Raw genomic sequence first — 16,800 nt, 5'->3', positions numbered from 1 at the left:
GGGTGCCCTTTCAGAACTTGTTTTCTTCTAAGCAAAGATGGCCCAGATGTGTGCCTAAGTGAAAACCAAAATTAGCAATGCATTTGAAATAATAAAGAAGGAAAATAGGCATAATTTTTCCCTTTTTTTTTATCGATGAGTCAGCCGTTCTGGTCTGATATATGGGCTGGAACTAACCAGATGTCTGCATCTTTGGTTTTGCTTGAAGGTTTTGAATTATTTTTTTTTTTAATTCAGCAAACATACTTTATTTGAAGTCTTCAAAACCTTGTTTCTTTCAAGACATTTTTAGAGCAGTTTTTAAGTATAGTTTACAACCAAATTAAGGGAAGGTACCAAGATTTCACATATACCCCCTGCTCCCACACATACATCGTTTCTCCCATTGCCAATATCACTGCTCCAAATAATACCTTTTTTTTTAAAAAACCATGGATGAACTTACATTGACACACCATAATACCCAAGGTCTATAGTTTACCTTAGCAAACTTAGGGTTAATTTTTGGTTGTACATTCTATGGATCTCAACAAATCATTTACAAAGCATTTCCAATGCTCTCAAAATCCTCTGAGCTTCACTTGCTCATCTCTTCCTCCTCCCCACTACCCACCTCAAGCAGCCACTGATCTCCTTATTGTCTCTATAATTTTGCCTCTCCCAAAATGTCACATAGTTGGAATTACTAGTTACAGGATATAGCCTTTTCAGATTGGCTTCTCTCATTTAGTAATATGCATTTATGTTTTCTCCCTATCTTTTCATAGTTCCATAGCTTATTTCTTTTTAGAACTAAATAATTTTCCATTGTCTAGAGGTACCACAATTTATCCATTCACCCACTGGAGGACATCTTGGGGAATTATGAATAAAGCTGGTGTAAACATCTGTGTGCAATTTGTATGGACATGTTTTAAACTCCTTAGGTTAAATACCAAGGAGAGTGATTGCTGGATCATATGGTAAGAATATGTTTTATAAGAACTGCCAAGCTGTCTTCCAAAGTGGTTTTATGTTCCCAACAGCAATGATGACAGCTCCTATTGCTTCTCATCCTCACCAGCATTTGGTGTTGTCAGTGGTCCAGATTTTGGCATTGTTGGAGGTGTCTAGTGGTATCTCCTTTTAATCTGCATCTCATTGATAACATATGATGTAGAGCATCTTTTCATATATTATTTCCCATCTGTATATATTATTTGGTGAGGTATCTGTTAAGGTCTTTGGTCCATTTTTTAATCTGGTTGTTTTCTTGTTGCATTTTTAGGGTTCTTTGTATATGTTGGATAATATACCTTTGTCAGATGTATCTTTTGCAAAGATTTGTTCTCAGTTGTGGCTTGTCTTCACACAGGGCAGAAGTTTTTAGCAAAGTCCAGATTGTCAATTATTTCTTTCATGGATCATGGCTTTGGTGTTATATCTAAGAAGTCATTTTCACATCCAAGATCATCTAGGTTTTGTTCTATTTTATCTTCTAGGAGTTTTATAGTTACATATTTTACATTTTAGTCTAGTTTCAAGTTTTCTGAATGGTATAGGGTTTGTGTCCAGATTTATTTATTTTTTATTTTTTACATGTGGATATTCAGTTGTTCCAGCACTGTTTTGTTTTAAACACACACACACACACACACACACACACACACACACACACACAAAACTGTCTTGCTCCATTGTATTGCCTTTGCTTCTTTATCAAATATCAGTTAATTATATTTATGTAGGTCTATTTCTGGGCTATCATGTTATATTGATCTATGTGTGTGTTGTTGTTTTTTGTTTTTTTGTTTTTTTTTTTTTTTGCTACACTGTCTTGATTACTGATGCTTTGTAGTAAATCTTGGAATCAGGTAGTATCAGTACTCCAACTTTGTTTTTCCTCTTTCAACATTGTGTCGACTATTGTGTCGACTATTCTAGATGCTTAGAATTAGTGGTAGTGGTGGTGGGGGTAATCTGTACTTGATTGGTTTATAAATGATGTCACAATATAATATCCTAGAGACTTATAGAATGGTGTAGCTTATCAAGAGGCCTCCCTCTCAGGAAAATCTTAAATCATTGTATTTTAGATTCTTCGAGTAGAATAGTTAAAATATCAAAACAGTCATTTGGATAGCGATGAATAGAATAGTGGCAAACATGTACCCAATAGCTCTTTAGATGAGAAAAATCGCATGATTGATTTCCTCAAAGACAAATTACACATAGATGATACATAGATGATAGATCGATAGATGACAGAGAGATAGGAAGGTGGATAGGTAGATATATACTAGTAGATCTATACACAGATATTAAAATGTCAATATATGTTTGAAATAGAAAAGAGTAATAACATTTTAAAAATGTATTAAGCAGTATGCCAACCATTGTCTTACAGTGAGCCATGCAGTGTTATTTTGCTTTACACATGAGTTTCAGAGATGTGATATGATTTGTCCATGCAGAACTGAGATTCAAATTAGGCTTATTTGGCTCTAAAGCCCACCTTCTTTCCACTGCTTCAAAAGTTTTATCAAATGAAGACTAATTTTCACTGAATGTTTGTGTTTTGTTTAATAGCTCACTGTATATGTCCAGCCAGAGCAAAAGCACACAGGTGAATATGCTGCCAACATAACTCAAATTGTGTTTGATTATTATGAAGAATACTTTGCTATGGAGTATGCTCTTCCTAAATTAGGTGAGAATCATTTATTTTCTTATTTTTAATATTGCTTTTGTTTTCACTTAAGTTAATTCACGTCCTCCAGCTTTAACATACTTAGTTAATACCCATCCCTAAATCTTTTTGTTGTGTGCCTACAGTATGTGTCTAATACTTTGTAGATGTGGAAGGATCTATTCTGGGTTCCTCCAAGAATGTCTATACTCTGTTCTTACCTGATAAATATATAGTCTTTTCTTCCAAATAAAAATTAAAGTATTGTACTGCACAAAACTACAGATGTTGATAATGAAGGAACCAGAAATCGCAACCTAGATCAATTGATTTCAATAGCTTACACTGCTTCCTTACCATCAATGAGTTGAGAAATAAGAATAAATGATGCTGTCGAAGTCCCATGTGCATCTAGTCTTTCTATTGTTACACAGGACTAATTCTAGATTTTTCAGCAGTTAAAATAAAACAATGGTGCTCCTTCAATAAATACTTTTTTTCTGATGGAGCAGTTTTATTTTTAAAATAAAAATAGAGCTATATCAAAATGATACTGATATGATACTTCTATCAATAGCAGAAATTCTTTATTGTAACCTCAATGGTATTAACAAAGACTTTAAATGGAACACCCATATCGATGTCTGATATAATTCTTGATGCAAAGCAACTGGAATGCCAAATTCTCTACATGGGAATGGCTGTGGCTCTAAGCAGTGTATAGATTTTCTCTTCAATGGCAGTAGATCTAGTTTCTTTTCTGATTGCTTAGCAACTATTACCAATAGAGGAGACAGGAAGAGAAACAACTTTTCATCAAAATCAGAATGTTTAATAAAATGTTCCGCACATCAATTTAAAGGACTTTCTCTTTATCTCACTTGTACCACTCAAGAAATCCTAGGAAGTGGAAATCTCACATATTTATTTCTCTCTTCTCTTTGCTTTGTTCCTTCCTCTCCACAAATACTGCTGCCACTACTACTACTATAGCCACTACTATTAATACTTCTACTTCTACTACAGCTGCTACAATTACTATTACTATCACAACCACTATGACTACCACCACCACTACTACTTCTACTACTACAACTGCAACAATGACTACTACTACTGCAATTATTCTTACTACTATAACTATACAACTACTATAAGAACTATCACTGTAACAATTACTACTACAACTTATACTACAACTTCTTTTCTTTCTTGTCTTTATCCTCCTATTCCTCCTCCTTCATATTTCTACATGCATTTCAACTCTTTCAGTGTTTTTCCCAACCTTATCAGTATTGACTCCATCTTAGACTTTACTTAGAAATGACTTCTATGTTTATTAGTCCCCCCCTCCCAAAAAAAAAATTAAATTCTTCATAATACTATGGAAAATATTGGCCCTTGTGGGGAATACTTCTCTACCTTTTAAGTGTTATTCTTGTGAAAAAGACAAACAAATAAACAAAAAGCAAACATAATAATGAAGATAACATGAAAAGGAAACTATAGCCATAATCTTGACCTCCACTGATGATCTACCCATTTTCATTCTTTTATAAAAAGCTTTAAGAATCTTTATTTTAACCAGAAAAGGCCTTTCTTATATGTTAGATGGAATTTTAATTATTTTCATTTATGTGCCTCATTTAAATTCTATGTAATGATAAAGAAATTCTTATTATAGTTCACTAACTGGACTGTAATCTGTCCAGTAATCAAGCTAAATATTTTGCTTTAGGATTTAACATAGAACTGATCAACACGTCTTCTGGTCAGATAGTATGTCTAAGATTATAAGCCCCAGCAAAAATAAAGAATAGGAAGTTGTGATAAAATTCAACATTTTAGACCTGGAAGGGAATTTAGAGAGAATGGAGTCAATTCCATCTTTTTAAAAATATATATTTTTATTGATTTCAGAGAGGAAGGAAGAGGAAGAGAGAGATAAAAACATCAATGATGAGAGAGAATCATTGATCGGCTGCCTCCTGCACACCCCCTAGTGGGGATGGAGCCCGCAGCCCAGGCATGTGCCCTTGACCAGAATCAAACCTGGGACCCTTCAGTCTGCAGACCGACACTCTATTCACTGAGCCAAACCAGCTAGGGCCGTGGTGCGCAAACTGCGGCTCACGAGCCACATGCAGAGTGTGGCCCCTTGAGTGTGGCTCTTCCACAAAATACCACGGCCTAGGCGAGTCTATTTTGAAGAAGTGGCGTTAGAAGAAGTTTAAGTTTAAAAAATTTGGCTCTCAAAAGAAATTTCAATCGTTGTACTGTTGGTATTTGGCTCTGTTGACTAATGAGTTTGCCGACACTGAGCTAGGGCATCAATTCCATGTTGATCCAGCTACTTTAATACATAGAAGCAGATGGTAAATTACTCAGTTCATAGGGAGTCAGGTTGACCTCAAATTATACAGAGTTAGGGAAAAAGTAGAATTCTATTTTCTCATATTCTGTAACCTTAGATAGAAATATGTTTTTGTGCACTTGGAAGCTCTGTACTTCTAAGTCCTCATTTGAAAAATGTCATTCTCTTAATTTTTCACAGCTTATCTCCAAAACAGATACTCTGTGTTATCTAAGTGAAAATTATTTAAAAAGCTAATTAAAGTGAAGTACAGAGAGGAACAAAAGACACAAAATTACAGAGGTCTTGGAAAGAGCATTGCCATTAGTAAACATGTATAATTAGTAAAATCGTAATTAAAACACATGACACATTGCTATCTGGAGCCAACAGGAAAAGGGCCATGGAAATTGTGAGTGCATGAAGACTGAGAAGTTATTTTTAGATTTTTTGAAATACATTCATCCAAAGAACTTAAGTTGTTAACTTTTATGCACAAATGGAAAGAATGTATTTCTCACTGGACTCTTTCTTTTTCCGTAGATAAGATCGCTATTCCAGACTTTGGCACTGGGGCTATGGAGAACTGGGGACTCATCACGTACCGGGAAACGAACCTGCTGTATGACCCCCAGCAATCAGCCTCATCCAACAAGCAGAGGGTTGCTGCTGTGGTTGCCCACGAACTTGTGCATCAGGTATAGAATCTTAGCATCAAATTAGCTCATTTTGAAATTGAAATAAGTTATAATTTAGCAAATTAAAAAGAAGCCAACTCAAAAAATCCTGCTTGAAAGTCTTTCTTAGTGCTGATAAATATTGTACTATAGAGAAACTTTTTTCTTTTATTTCTTTTATTTTTAATTTAATTCTTTATTGTTGAAACTTTTAAGACACATTGTTTTGCCTTTAGTAAATGCACTTCCTGTAACTTTAAATATTCCCAGTAATGCCTAAATAAAGGCAAGAAACTAAGGAAATTTTAAGATCATTTTAAAATCAGGAGATAAAGGCAAGATAAATGACTCTATTGCTTATCATTTCAGTGGTTTGGAAACACTGTGACCATGGATTGGTGGGAAGACTTGTGGCTGAATGAAGGCTTCGCTTCCTTCTTTGAGTTCCTGGGAGTAAACCATGCAGAAGGAGACTGGCAAATGGTGAGTCCTAAGCATATAAGCTCCAAATCTCTTTTTTTTCTCATGCAAAGCAGATGGAAGCATTTGGACTATGACCCAGAGTCTGGGGCCAAAGGAAGTGGTGAATTGGGAATTCCACTGAGAATGGGGTGGAGCCAGCTGGCTCTACTGCACTGGACCTCACTTAGAGCCTAGGCCCAGGCCCTAGAGGGCAACTGACCACCAGGATCTGAGGATGTCCTCAATAGAGTCACTCAAGAACATGTGTCAAGGCAGGAAAAAACTAGCTACCTTCGACAATGCCAACTCTGTGTTCAAGAAAGTATCTGTAGTGCTAACCCTCTGAAAAATGTCTAAGTCTAATTTTGTGAATGACGTACCTTACACAGGTTGCTGAAATAGTGTGGTAGAGAGATAAGAGCATAAACTTAAGTAGTTCAACTCAAGTTCGAATCCTAGATGCTTAGGTGCTTTACAGGGAATGTGACCTTGAGCAAGTGACATATCCTCTCTGAGTCAGTTCCATCCTCTATGAAAAAACATAGTTCTCTGTCTTGTAAGTTTAAAAGCTCCCAAAATGCACATGCAATTACTATTATACTATGTGTCCCTGAGGGGCCTGGAACAGAGGCTTCTATAAAATCTACAGACATGTCTTTCCAAAAAGCTAGGTCTGTTTGTATTTATATTTAGATAGTGAGAGTATTCTTATCTGTTTGTATATATGAAAGCGGGTGTAGATGTAGAATTAGAGAATTACAGTTGTGTACTGTATAGACTACTGCCCTCTAGTGGGCAGAATAAAAAGACAATGTTAAATGCTTGAAGCCCTAGTTTCCACAATCTACTTTAAAAAATGAAAAAGTTAATTGGTAACAATTGTTTCTTTACAAATCTAATATACATCAGGTTTTTTACCCATGAAACTATTGACATTTTGGACCAAATAATTCTTCATTGTGGGCTGTTCTTCTGTGTCTTGTAGAATATTTAGCAAGTCTTGGGCTTATATCTACTATATCTACTAGATGCCAGTTATCCTTCCATTCCAGTCGTAAAACCAAAAATGTCTTCCCATATTTCTAGATGTCCCCTGGGGATAAAAATATAATCTACTAGTTGAGAACTACTCATCTATGCTGAAAATTGATGATTTCATAATTTATTGAAATTAAGCTATGTAAATGAAAAAAAAGTCTTTTCTATAAAATAACCTGATGTCCTTCTTACATCAAGATATAATAAATTATAACATTTCAATATTGTTATGTATAACCCATTATATTTTAACATTTCAATTTCAGTGTTTCAAAAATACCAATTAAATTCCAGAAGAATTTAGTATTCAATTCTTAAGTAAAATCTAATCACACAATTGAACTCACTCATTCTTCATTCATTCATTCATTCACTTCTCTTTCAATGAACACTTTATAGTTCATTTATAGTTCTTTATAGAACCTAAAACTGAATAAATAATATCTGCCATTAAGAAGTTCCCAAATCGGTGTCTTGTGGGTGGAAAGGGCAGATAAAGATGCATCATAAGAGAGCTTGGTAAGTACCACAATAGTGGAGCCTCATTTCACAGGTGAAAATGTGATGCTCAGGGTACTATAACATTCCATTGTCACACCGACAATTGGTAGCACAACTAAGACTAGAGTAAAATTTCCTGACACTTAGAACAGGATTCTGTCTACTTACCTAAAGATTGTACTGGGGCAGAAAAAATTGAAGTCCAAGTCAAAATTACCTTGATTGGCAGCCATCATTTCGCAGTCATCACTCTAATATTCTGTAACTTTGCATATAAATATATTTCTATGTACTTGGAAGCTCTGTACTTCTAAATCCTCATTTGAAAACTTTATTCTCTTAATTCCTCACAGTTTACCTTGATTGATAATAGTACCTTGCTTATTATCTAATATTTTTAATTCAGCAAGACCAATAAAGCTTTTGATTTTTTATTAGTAGTGATTTAACAAGTTAGGTTTTAGAATCTAATTGATTAAGAATCAAAATAATAATAGCTGTGTTAGGTTTTCCCTTTATGCCAGGTACTGCCAATTGCTTACCATGCATTAGCTCATTGAATCAGCTGCACAATTCTAAAAAGTAGATGCCATCATTACCCTATTTAACAGGTAAGGGAACTTGTTTGAACTTACATTTCGAGGAAATGGAAGGAATGAGCTTTGAACCAAGAAAGACTATGGGGCTAGACCGCTCAACAACTCTATTTTGGTGAGAAAACAGGGCTGGAATGAGAAGGTGATTATTAATTGAACTAAAGCAAAAGTAAATGTTTTCTTCAATTAATTATATATTGCCCAAATTCCAATGATTAGTTGACAAAAAACTTTTTTTAAAAAAAACCTCAAACATCAATTTTTGGTAAATCAACATGCTTCCTCACTTAATTCTCAGAACAAATCTGGGAGGTGATGGTATCATCATTCCCATTGCACAGATATGGAAACAGGGATTCAAACGTCTGGCATACGTCTGAAAGCCACACAGAGGTAACAGAGGCTGAATCCACAGATGCTATGTCTTCTTGGCCTGTAATATGGAGGCAAAGTCAAAGGACTTATAAATAGGAGAAGGTAATGGAATCATTATAGACCCATTAGTGTAAGATGGGATTGACTTGAACACTGAATGCTTGTTTTAAATAATTGGAATAATTTCTTTTTATTTCCCTCAATTTGTGTTATATACATGCTATGTTGAAATCTGAACCAGTGTAAGGGAAGTACTATATTTTTTGGTTCATTCTGTCATTTTAGCGGGACCAGATGTTACTTGAAGATGTACTACCTGTACAAGAGGATGATTCTTTGATGTCTTCACACCCAATTGTTGTCACTGTGTCAAATCCTGCTGAAATAACATCTGCTTTTGATGGAATATCATACAGCAAGGTGGGGACACTATGGCATTGTTTTTAGTATCTTCCTGCTTAGTGGCTTTTCTTTTAGTAAATGCCACAAAATGGTGGTCATGTGGTTCAACTATGTTAATAGGCTTTAGAAACAGTGCAGAACCTATTCTGAGTGAATATTCAAAAGCTTGTACTCTTCAGTGAAACTGATCAATGTGATCAATGTCTCAGGATTTTGAATCAGATTTTTAAAAAGTTATCTTTTGTATTTTTGTTTATAACAGTACTCATTCTGATAACTGAACATTTAAACTTTAAGTATCAAATTTTAAATTGCTTTATTTGATTTTTAGTTAATCCTCACCCAAGGATATATATTTTTTAAGAGAGAGTGGAAGGGAGTGGGGGAGGGAAAGAGGGAGAGGGAGAGAGCGAGAGGGAGGAAGAGAGAGAGAGAGGAAACATGGATCATCAATGTGAGAGAGACACATTGATTGGTTGCCTCCCTAACAGGCCTCGACTGGGGCTGGGATCGAACCTGCAACCCAGATATGTCGTGCCCTTGACCAGGAATCGAACCTGAGTTCCTTCTGTGTGCGGGCGGATGCTCTAGCCACTGGGAAACACCAGTCAGGGTTGTTTTATTTATTTTTTTTTAAAAGGCAGTAAATTTTGCCCATGTGGTCAATAAGAAATGCCATACATGTGGACACCTTTTTTAGTAGAATCCTTTAGTGCTTCTAATAAGTACTTAAATCCAACTCAGTTTGGAGAAATTACCTTTATTCATTTTTAGATAAGATTTAATGATGACTTTGTTAACATGTTGTAAAAGGGCAGTTTTATCCATTATAATTTTATGGAAAGTGGCAGAAAAATCTACAGTGACCTAAAGTTTTGTTACCCATTTTCTTCCACAACATGTCCTATAGCTTCTCCTCTAAACATTTTCATAACTGCATGCGGCATAATTTTGTCATTTTCCACTCAGCTTCTTAGAGTTTACCCACTATGTTAAGTTGCTCAAAAGCCACTGACAACTAATACATTTTGTTATTCTGAGTGATACCTAAAGTTTTATTTAAGATGAAATATTATAATTACTAAAGTGTATATTAGATAAAATTGACTTGAGTAAAAGAAAAAAGCCTTCTATATACTAGTCTTTGAAATGTTTAGCATTATATTTTTTGTGATTTTATCTCATATGATTCCTATGGCACTTCTCAGGCTTCTTTCATTTATTTTTCTTTCACATTGTCAGTGGTTCCTTTTAATTTTTTTGTTAAAACAAAAGTTTACAATCCAGAGTATATTCTAATAACTCACAAGAGGAAGTTTATATTTATTGAATCAGTTTTTTCCTGAGTCCTGGATACCCCATGGGCTTAAGATATTAGGTCAAAAATAGATATTTCTGATTCTTCTATGCACAAAAATAATTTATAGTACTCAATAAATTATAGTGAAAATACTAAATTAAATATTTTTCTGGTTAGTTGCTTGAAAATTGATTTAAAATTCTATTAACAGAGAATGTTAGTGCTAATATTATAAGATGTGAAAAAGAATGTAAAGAGCAGGGGTATTCATCAAATTCTTCAGACTAAAGAAAACCCAAGGAAAGGATTTTATGCCTAAATTATATATCTATCTATATTAAACTATTTGACAAGATAATTTATTAAATATTTACTTCCCTCTGTTAAATATAATTCTTTTTCAAGTATTTTAATATAAATTATAAGTAGCCAAAATTGTATCTTGAAACTGCGTTCCTTATTCATGAAAGAACAGTATTTATAAGCTGTTCTCTCCTTCTCTTTCATTAAAAAAGGCCCCCTCTGCTGGTTCATTTTGTGAACTGCAATAATTACTTGAACCTCAAGCCACTGAAATGCTGGCTATTTTATCTATTTCGATTTCTCTTTATCCATAAGTTATTTCAGAAGCACCGATACAGGGGTGTGCAAAGTGGTATTTTTACCCTAAAGTAACAAAGCTATAACTAGTAATTTAGCAGAATAATCTTCAAGAAATCTCACAAATATGATCATGAAATTAGTCACAATAATTATTACTGATATTTGTCCCTTACATATCTTTTATCAGTTTAATTTCTAATTCTTTTTCATTATAGGGAGCTTCCATTCTGAGAATGATTGAAGACTGGATAACACCAAAGAACTTTCAAAAAGGATGTCAGGTATGATTTATTATTTTTAATGATATTAAAAGCAAACTATACTATGTGGCTCATGAATGTTAAGATATGTAATTAAGGGAAATTCCCTTTTTACTGTAACTTTCTTTACTCAGGGATAGGAAACATAGCAAAACATTAAAAAGTAATTTCACATCCACTTAAGTGCCTACTGTACATTGTATCAATAATTATCCTGTGGCAAAAGTTTCATAGAGTATTTTAAACAAATAATGTGGTCGGTTTTGTGTGTGTGTGTGTGTGTGTGTGTGTGTGTGTGTGTGTGTATCCCATGTGAATGAGTCTGCTGGGCACACTGAGTAGCTTAAACAACAGACACTTATTTTCTCACAGTTCTGGAGGCTCAGGAGTGGAAGATGAAGAAGGACTTCCCATCTAAACCCAAATATCTCCCCAAGGCCTCATCTACAAATACCATTACATTGGCATTGAGGATTAGGGCTTCAATGTGTGAATGTCTGGGAAGATTATTTAGTCTGTAGCAACATGATATAAAAATATAAACCTATCCACTAAAGTCTTCTCTGACAGATTTTAGAAAGACTATTTCCTTATGACTGGATTTGAAAATGGTTAATGTAAACCTTCCTATTATGTAGAGTCAGTGAATAAAAAAGGCCTGCTCCTCTTTGGAAATGGAAATGACAATAAACTTTCTAAATCATTTCACATATCCCACTCAAGCTACTTACTCCCATTAGATGTTTCCATTTGATTTTGTTCTCCTAGCAGACTCTAACCAGGGGTCCTCAAACTTTTTAAACAGGGAGCCAGTTCACTGTCCCTCAGACCGTTGGAGGGCCGGACTATAGTTTAAAAAAAAAAAACTATGAACAAATTTCTATGCGCACTGCGGGCCCGGGACCAGTCGGCTGCTAAGCAGGACAGGCAGGGGCACCCGGTGGGCCAGATAAATGTCCTCGGCGGGCCGCATGTGGCCACGGGCCGTAGTTTGAGGACCCCTGCAAGCCAATTCTCTCAGGGTCTTAGATAATCAAAGTAGCGACCACGTGTCCCCCATCCAGTCTGCAGGTTGGCCCCGTTGCAGCCTGGAGATGGGCCATGTTCCTGGTGTTTGCCTTCCATCTCCATCCTCCCTGCTCTGACATCCCAGGCAGTTAGGCAGAGCAGTGCTGATTGGTGCCCAGCCCTTAAAGCAGACCACAGGTCAGAGCAGCGGCCCTGCTAGCCTTCCTGCAGAGCACCGTGCAGTGACTTCCCAGGGCAGTGCCCGTCCCCCCTGCCTGTAGCTCTCACTACCACCATGTCTGCTTGTGTGGCATTAGAATTTTCTCAACTTCCCCGAAAGGAGATGGTCCGTTCAACCCAATATTAAAATTCCCAGGTGACTGTGAAAGTAAGAAGAGCAGCATTTAGGATTATTCAGACAGTACCCAAGTACCTCTTCCTCCTTTTGTCCATTAATAAAGTGTTCTGTATGGACATTAGGTGGTAAGGGGAAGCTACATGCTTGTTCTTATATGAGAATTAGAACATTGTGTACGTTTCCCAACAGCTTCAAACTCAGATTTCTTATCTTCTCTCACTGTAAGCACCTTTAGTGAGGAACTCTGTCATCGTATCTTTGCATAGATTCCACTGCCTAGTAGAACGCATCATACGTTAGGAGATCCTAAAAATGTTTCCTTTTTTTTAAATTTTATTTTTTAATATATTTTTATTGATTTCGGAGAGGAAGGAAGAGGGAGAGATAGAAACATCAATGATAAGAGAGAATCATTGATCGGCTGCCTCCTGCACGCCCCTCACTGGGGATCGAGCCTGCAACCCAGGCATGTGCCTTTGGCTAGAATCGAATCTGGGACCCTTCAATCTGCAGGCCGACGCTTTATCCACCTAGCCAAACCGGCTAGGGCAGTGGTCCAAATCAATGGGAACTTTGCAAGGTTTGCTGGAGAACCACCAGTGGTGCTCAATTATGAGATTAGAGGAAGACTGGGAATTTCTCTAGGGATAAGTCACATATCTGAAAACTCATATAAAGAGATTTTGTAAATAGAATTGCCAAAAGGGGAAGTCTTCTAATTAAAATTTTGTATTTTAAAAATATATGAAGACTTATTCTTTAAAGTGAATGATTTCCCCAATTTATCCACCACCACCACCACCATCATCATCATTCAAAAGGCTGTATATTTATTTTAAATTATAATCTGGCCTACCACTTATTTTTGTAAGGCCTGCAAACAAAATTATTTCTAAATTTTTAAATGGCTGAAAAAATCTAAAGAAGGTTAATTTATGACACAAAAGTTATGTGCCACTCAAATATCAGTGTGCATAAATAAGGTTTCATTGGAAGGCAGCTCATTCACTTAGATGTTATTTAAAGCTGCTTTTCCGTTACGGAGGTGGAGTTGAGTAGTTGCAACAGAGATTTTATGGCCCACAATACTTAAAATCCTCACTATATAGCTTTTTGTAGCAAAAGTTTTTTTCAGCCATTTAAAAATTTAGCAGAGCCCTGACTTAGAACCAAGTTCACTTGTTTCATGTTTGATTATCACCTCAATCACCTATGTGTATGATGGGGTCATGTAGTGTCTGAGATGAGAAAACACCACTATAAATGAAGATACAGAATACAGCAGGCAGTGGATAAGTTAACACCACTAAATAAAGATCACAGAATTATGGCTCTCTGTTCAGAGTGGATCAGAAATGTTATGAACTATTGACTGTTTGCTGAATACTTCACTCCCCTTATATATCTTACTAGAGGCTCAGTGCACGAATTCGTGCACGGGTGGGGTCTGGCCTGCCCCTCCCCAATTGGGGCAGGTTGGGGCTGGGCCTGTTGGGAGGAGGAGATGGTGGGAGGTTGGCTGGCTGGCCCACCCCAAACGGGGCCCGATCCGGGCTGGGCCAGCTGGGGGAAGGGGCCGCGGGCGATTGGCTGGCCAGCCCTGCCCCTGATGGGGTGCGGGGGGCCAATCTGAGGTGGGGCCGGTGGGGGGAGGAGCTGTGGGAGGTTGGCGGGCTGGCCCCACCCCCTATGGGATGAGGGTGGTCAGGGGGAGGGGCTGCAGGAGTTTGGTCACTCAGCCCCACCCCCTATTGGGATGGAGGGGGTGTGATCAGGGGCAGGCCGGCCGGGAGAGGGGCTACGGGCCTGTCGTGGTGGGGAGGGCTGATTGGGGGTGGGGCTGGCCGGGGGGAAGGGAGGGGGCGTTTGGCCGGTGGCCTGCTCTTGATCGGGGTGGGAGAGTCCCATCAGGGGCAGGCCAGCAGGGGGGAGGGGCCGCAAGGTTGGCTGCCAGCTCCAGCCCCCTGATTGGGCTGGTTTGCTGGCCATAGTGGGTGTCATAGCGACTGTCGCTATGGTTGCTATGGCGGTTACGGTCACTGGCTTTTTATATATAGATATTGTTTGTCCTGAAAAAAATGAAACTATTTCTCTTGTTCACAATTGCAATCGATTAAAAAAAAAGAAGAACAAACTCATTAATAAGAAAAAATATTTCTCGCCCTAGCTGGTTTGGCTCAGTGGGATGAGCATCAGGACCAAAGGGTCCTGGGTTCGATTCCAGTCAAGGGCAGGTACCTTGGTAGCAGGGTCCTCCTCAGGCCCAAAGCCTGGTCAGAGCTTGTGCAGGAGGCAACCAATCAATGTGTTTCTCTCACATCGATGTTTCTCTCTGTCTTTCCCTCTTTCTTCCACTCTCCCTAAAAATCAATGGAAAAAATATCCTTGGGTGAGGATTAAAAAAAAAAAGATTTCTTATGCTTTACAAATAAGTTATTGTTTGTATAGTGTTATTTAGGTTAAAATGCTTTTCATACAGTACATCACTTGATTTTCATTCCAGGTACACTATATTATACATCCACGTGAAATGTGGCTAAGGGTTCAGCTCATTTTGTGGAAATATAAGAAAAGCAAACATTGACTCCTAAAGTATTTGTTTTCTTTCACTTACAGATTTATTTGGAAAGATACAAATTTAAGAATGCAAAAACTTCAGATTTTTGGGCAGCACTTGAAGAGGTAAGGAAGAGTGTATCCCCAAATACTTCTTTGTTTTATTAATAAGTAGTTTATTAATCATTTATTTATCTGATTATTTATCCTTTTATTTCTTACTAGTTGCCTGGTGCACAAAATTCATGCACATTAAGAGGGAATTAGAGGAAATATTTTAATATTGCTATTTGCCCTTTCTCTATAGTAGAAGTGTCAGAGATGAAGGAAAATTAGTAAAATGTATATGAAAATAATATATAAATTTATTAATAAATAAACAATCAAACATGATATAACAACAACAAAGACATGATATAAAAACAACAAAAACATGGTGTAAAAACAACACTGATGCAAACAATTTGTGAAAAAGCCAGGAGGTTACCAATCATTTGTGAGACAGCCAGGAGGCTCCCTCCTCCTTCCTGTCAGGGTCCGGGGTACAAGGGAATGGGATTCCTGGCTGGGCAGGCCGCTGACAGCAAGCTGTCCAATGGCTGATTCTGTGAGGAATGGGGCTCCCTCCTCCCTCCTGTCAGGGTCCAGTTTGATGGCCAGCCATGCCCCTGATCACACGAGACCCAGAGTTCCACCATGCCCCGGCTGGAGCCCTGAGCTCCCTTCTGCCACCGTGCCCAGGCCAGGGCTGGGAGGGAACCTGCTGCTCAGTCGTCCATCTGGTCGTTTAGGTCGTGATGGCCCCTGGCTTTTTATATATTAGGATTTGTTAGTTATTCACGTTTTTTAAACCTTAGGCAAGTAATCTGCCAGTGAAAGAAGTGATGGACACCTGGACCAAACAGATGGGTTATCCTGTCCTTGATGTGAACGATATGAAGAACATCAAACAGAAACGCTTTCTATTGGACCCAAAAGCTAATTCTTCTCTGCCACATTCAGAGCTTGGGTAAGGATCTATAATGCATTTCAAGAGAAAAGCAGAAAGTTGATGGAAATATTGGTCATTTGCTTAGATCTTGCTCGTTGGTACAAGATTGATGGGTGATAATATAAAAAGCATTAGAGGCCCATTGTACGAATTTGTGCACCAGTGAGGTCCCTCGGCCTGGGATAGGGCTGAAACTGGTTCTCCAACATCCCCCGAGGGGTCCTGGATTGTGTGAGGGCGCAGGCCAGGCAGAGGGACCCCACCAGTGTGCGATAGGTGCCAGGGAGGAATGCGGGAGGTTGGCCAGCTGGGAAGGGACTGCAGGAGGGCTCCAGGGTGTGTTCAGCCTGTCCTGCTCAGACCCGATTGTCCAGACCCCAGCAGCAAGCTAAATTACTGGTCGACTGTCTGCCCTCTGGTGGTCAGTGCACATCATAGCAACTGGCCAATCAGTCGACTGTCTGCCCCTTGGTGGTCAGTGCATGTCATAGTGAGCGGTTGAGCAGCCTTAGCATATTATTAGCATATTACGCTTTGATTGGTTGAATGGCTGACCGGCCAACTAGACACTTAGCATATTAGGCTTTTATTATATAGGATGGTGTCTTTAGGGAAACAAAGGCATTTAAAAATAGCTCAGTGGTCTCCAGGT

General features: G+C 37.8%; 1 protein-coding gene across 1 annotated transcript in view; it reads left to right on the top strand.

Annotated features, from left to right (window-relative positions):
• Positions 1-16,800, top strand: part of ENPEP (glutamyl aminopeptidase) — an 86,400-nt gene that overhangs the window by 28,263 nt on the left and 41,337 nt on the right. Inside the window, exons 4-10 of the mRNA XM_080658401.1 lie at positions 2,569-2,689; positions 5,565-5,719; positions 6,068-6,181; positions 8,956-9,090; positions 11,191-11,256; positions 15,218-15,283; positions 16,015-16,166. Coding sequence (XP_080514527.1) covers positions 2,569-2,689; positions 5,565-5,719; positions 6,068-6,181; positions 8,956-9,090; positions 11,191-11,256; positions 15,218-15,283; positions 16,015-16,166 — 809 coding nt within the window. The remainder of the gene's footprint in view (positions 1-2,568; positions 2,690-5,564; positions 5,720-6,067; positions 6,182-8,955; positions 9,091-11,190; positions 11,257-15,217; positions 15,284-16,014; positions 16,167-16,800) is intronic.

This window comes from Plecotus auritus, assembly GCF_963455305.1.
Source record: "Plecotus auritus genome assembly, chromosome: 1".
Taxonomy (NCBI): domain Eukaryota; kingdom Metazoa; phylum Chordata; class Mammalia; order Chiroptera; family Vespertilionidae; genus Plecotus; species Plecotus auritus.
Note: the sequence above shows the minus strand (reverse complement) of the source record. Positions and strands in the feature narration are given on the sequence as shown.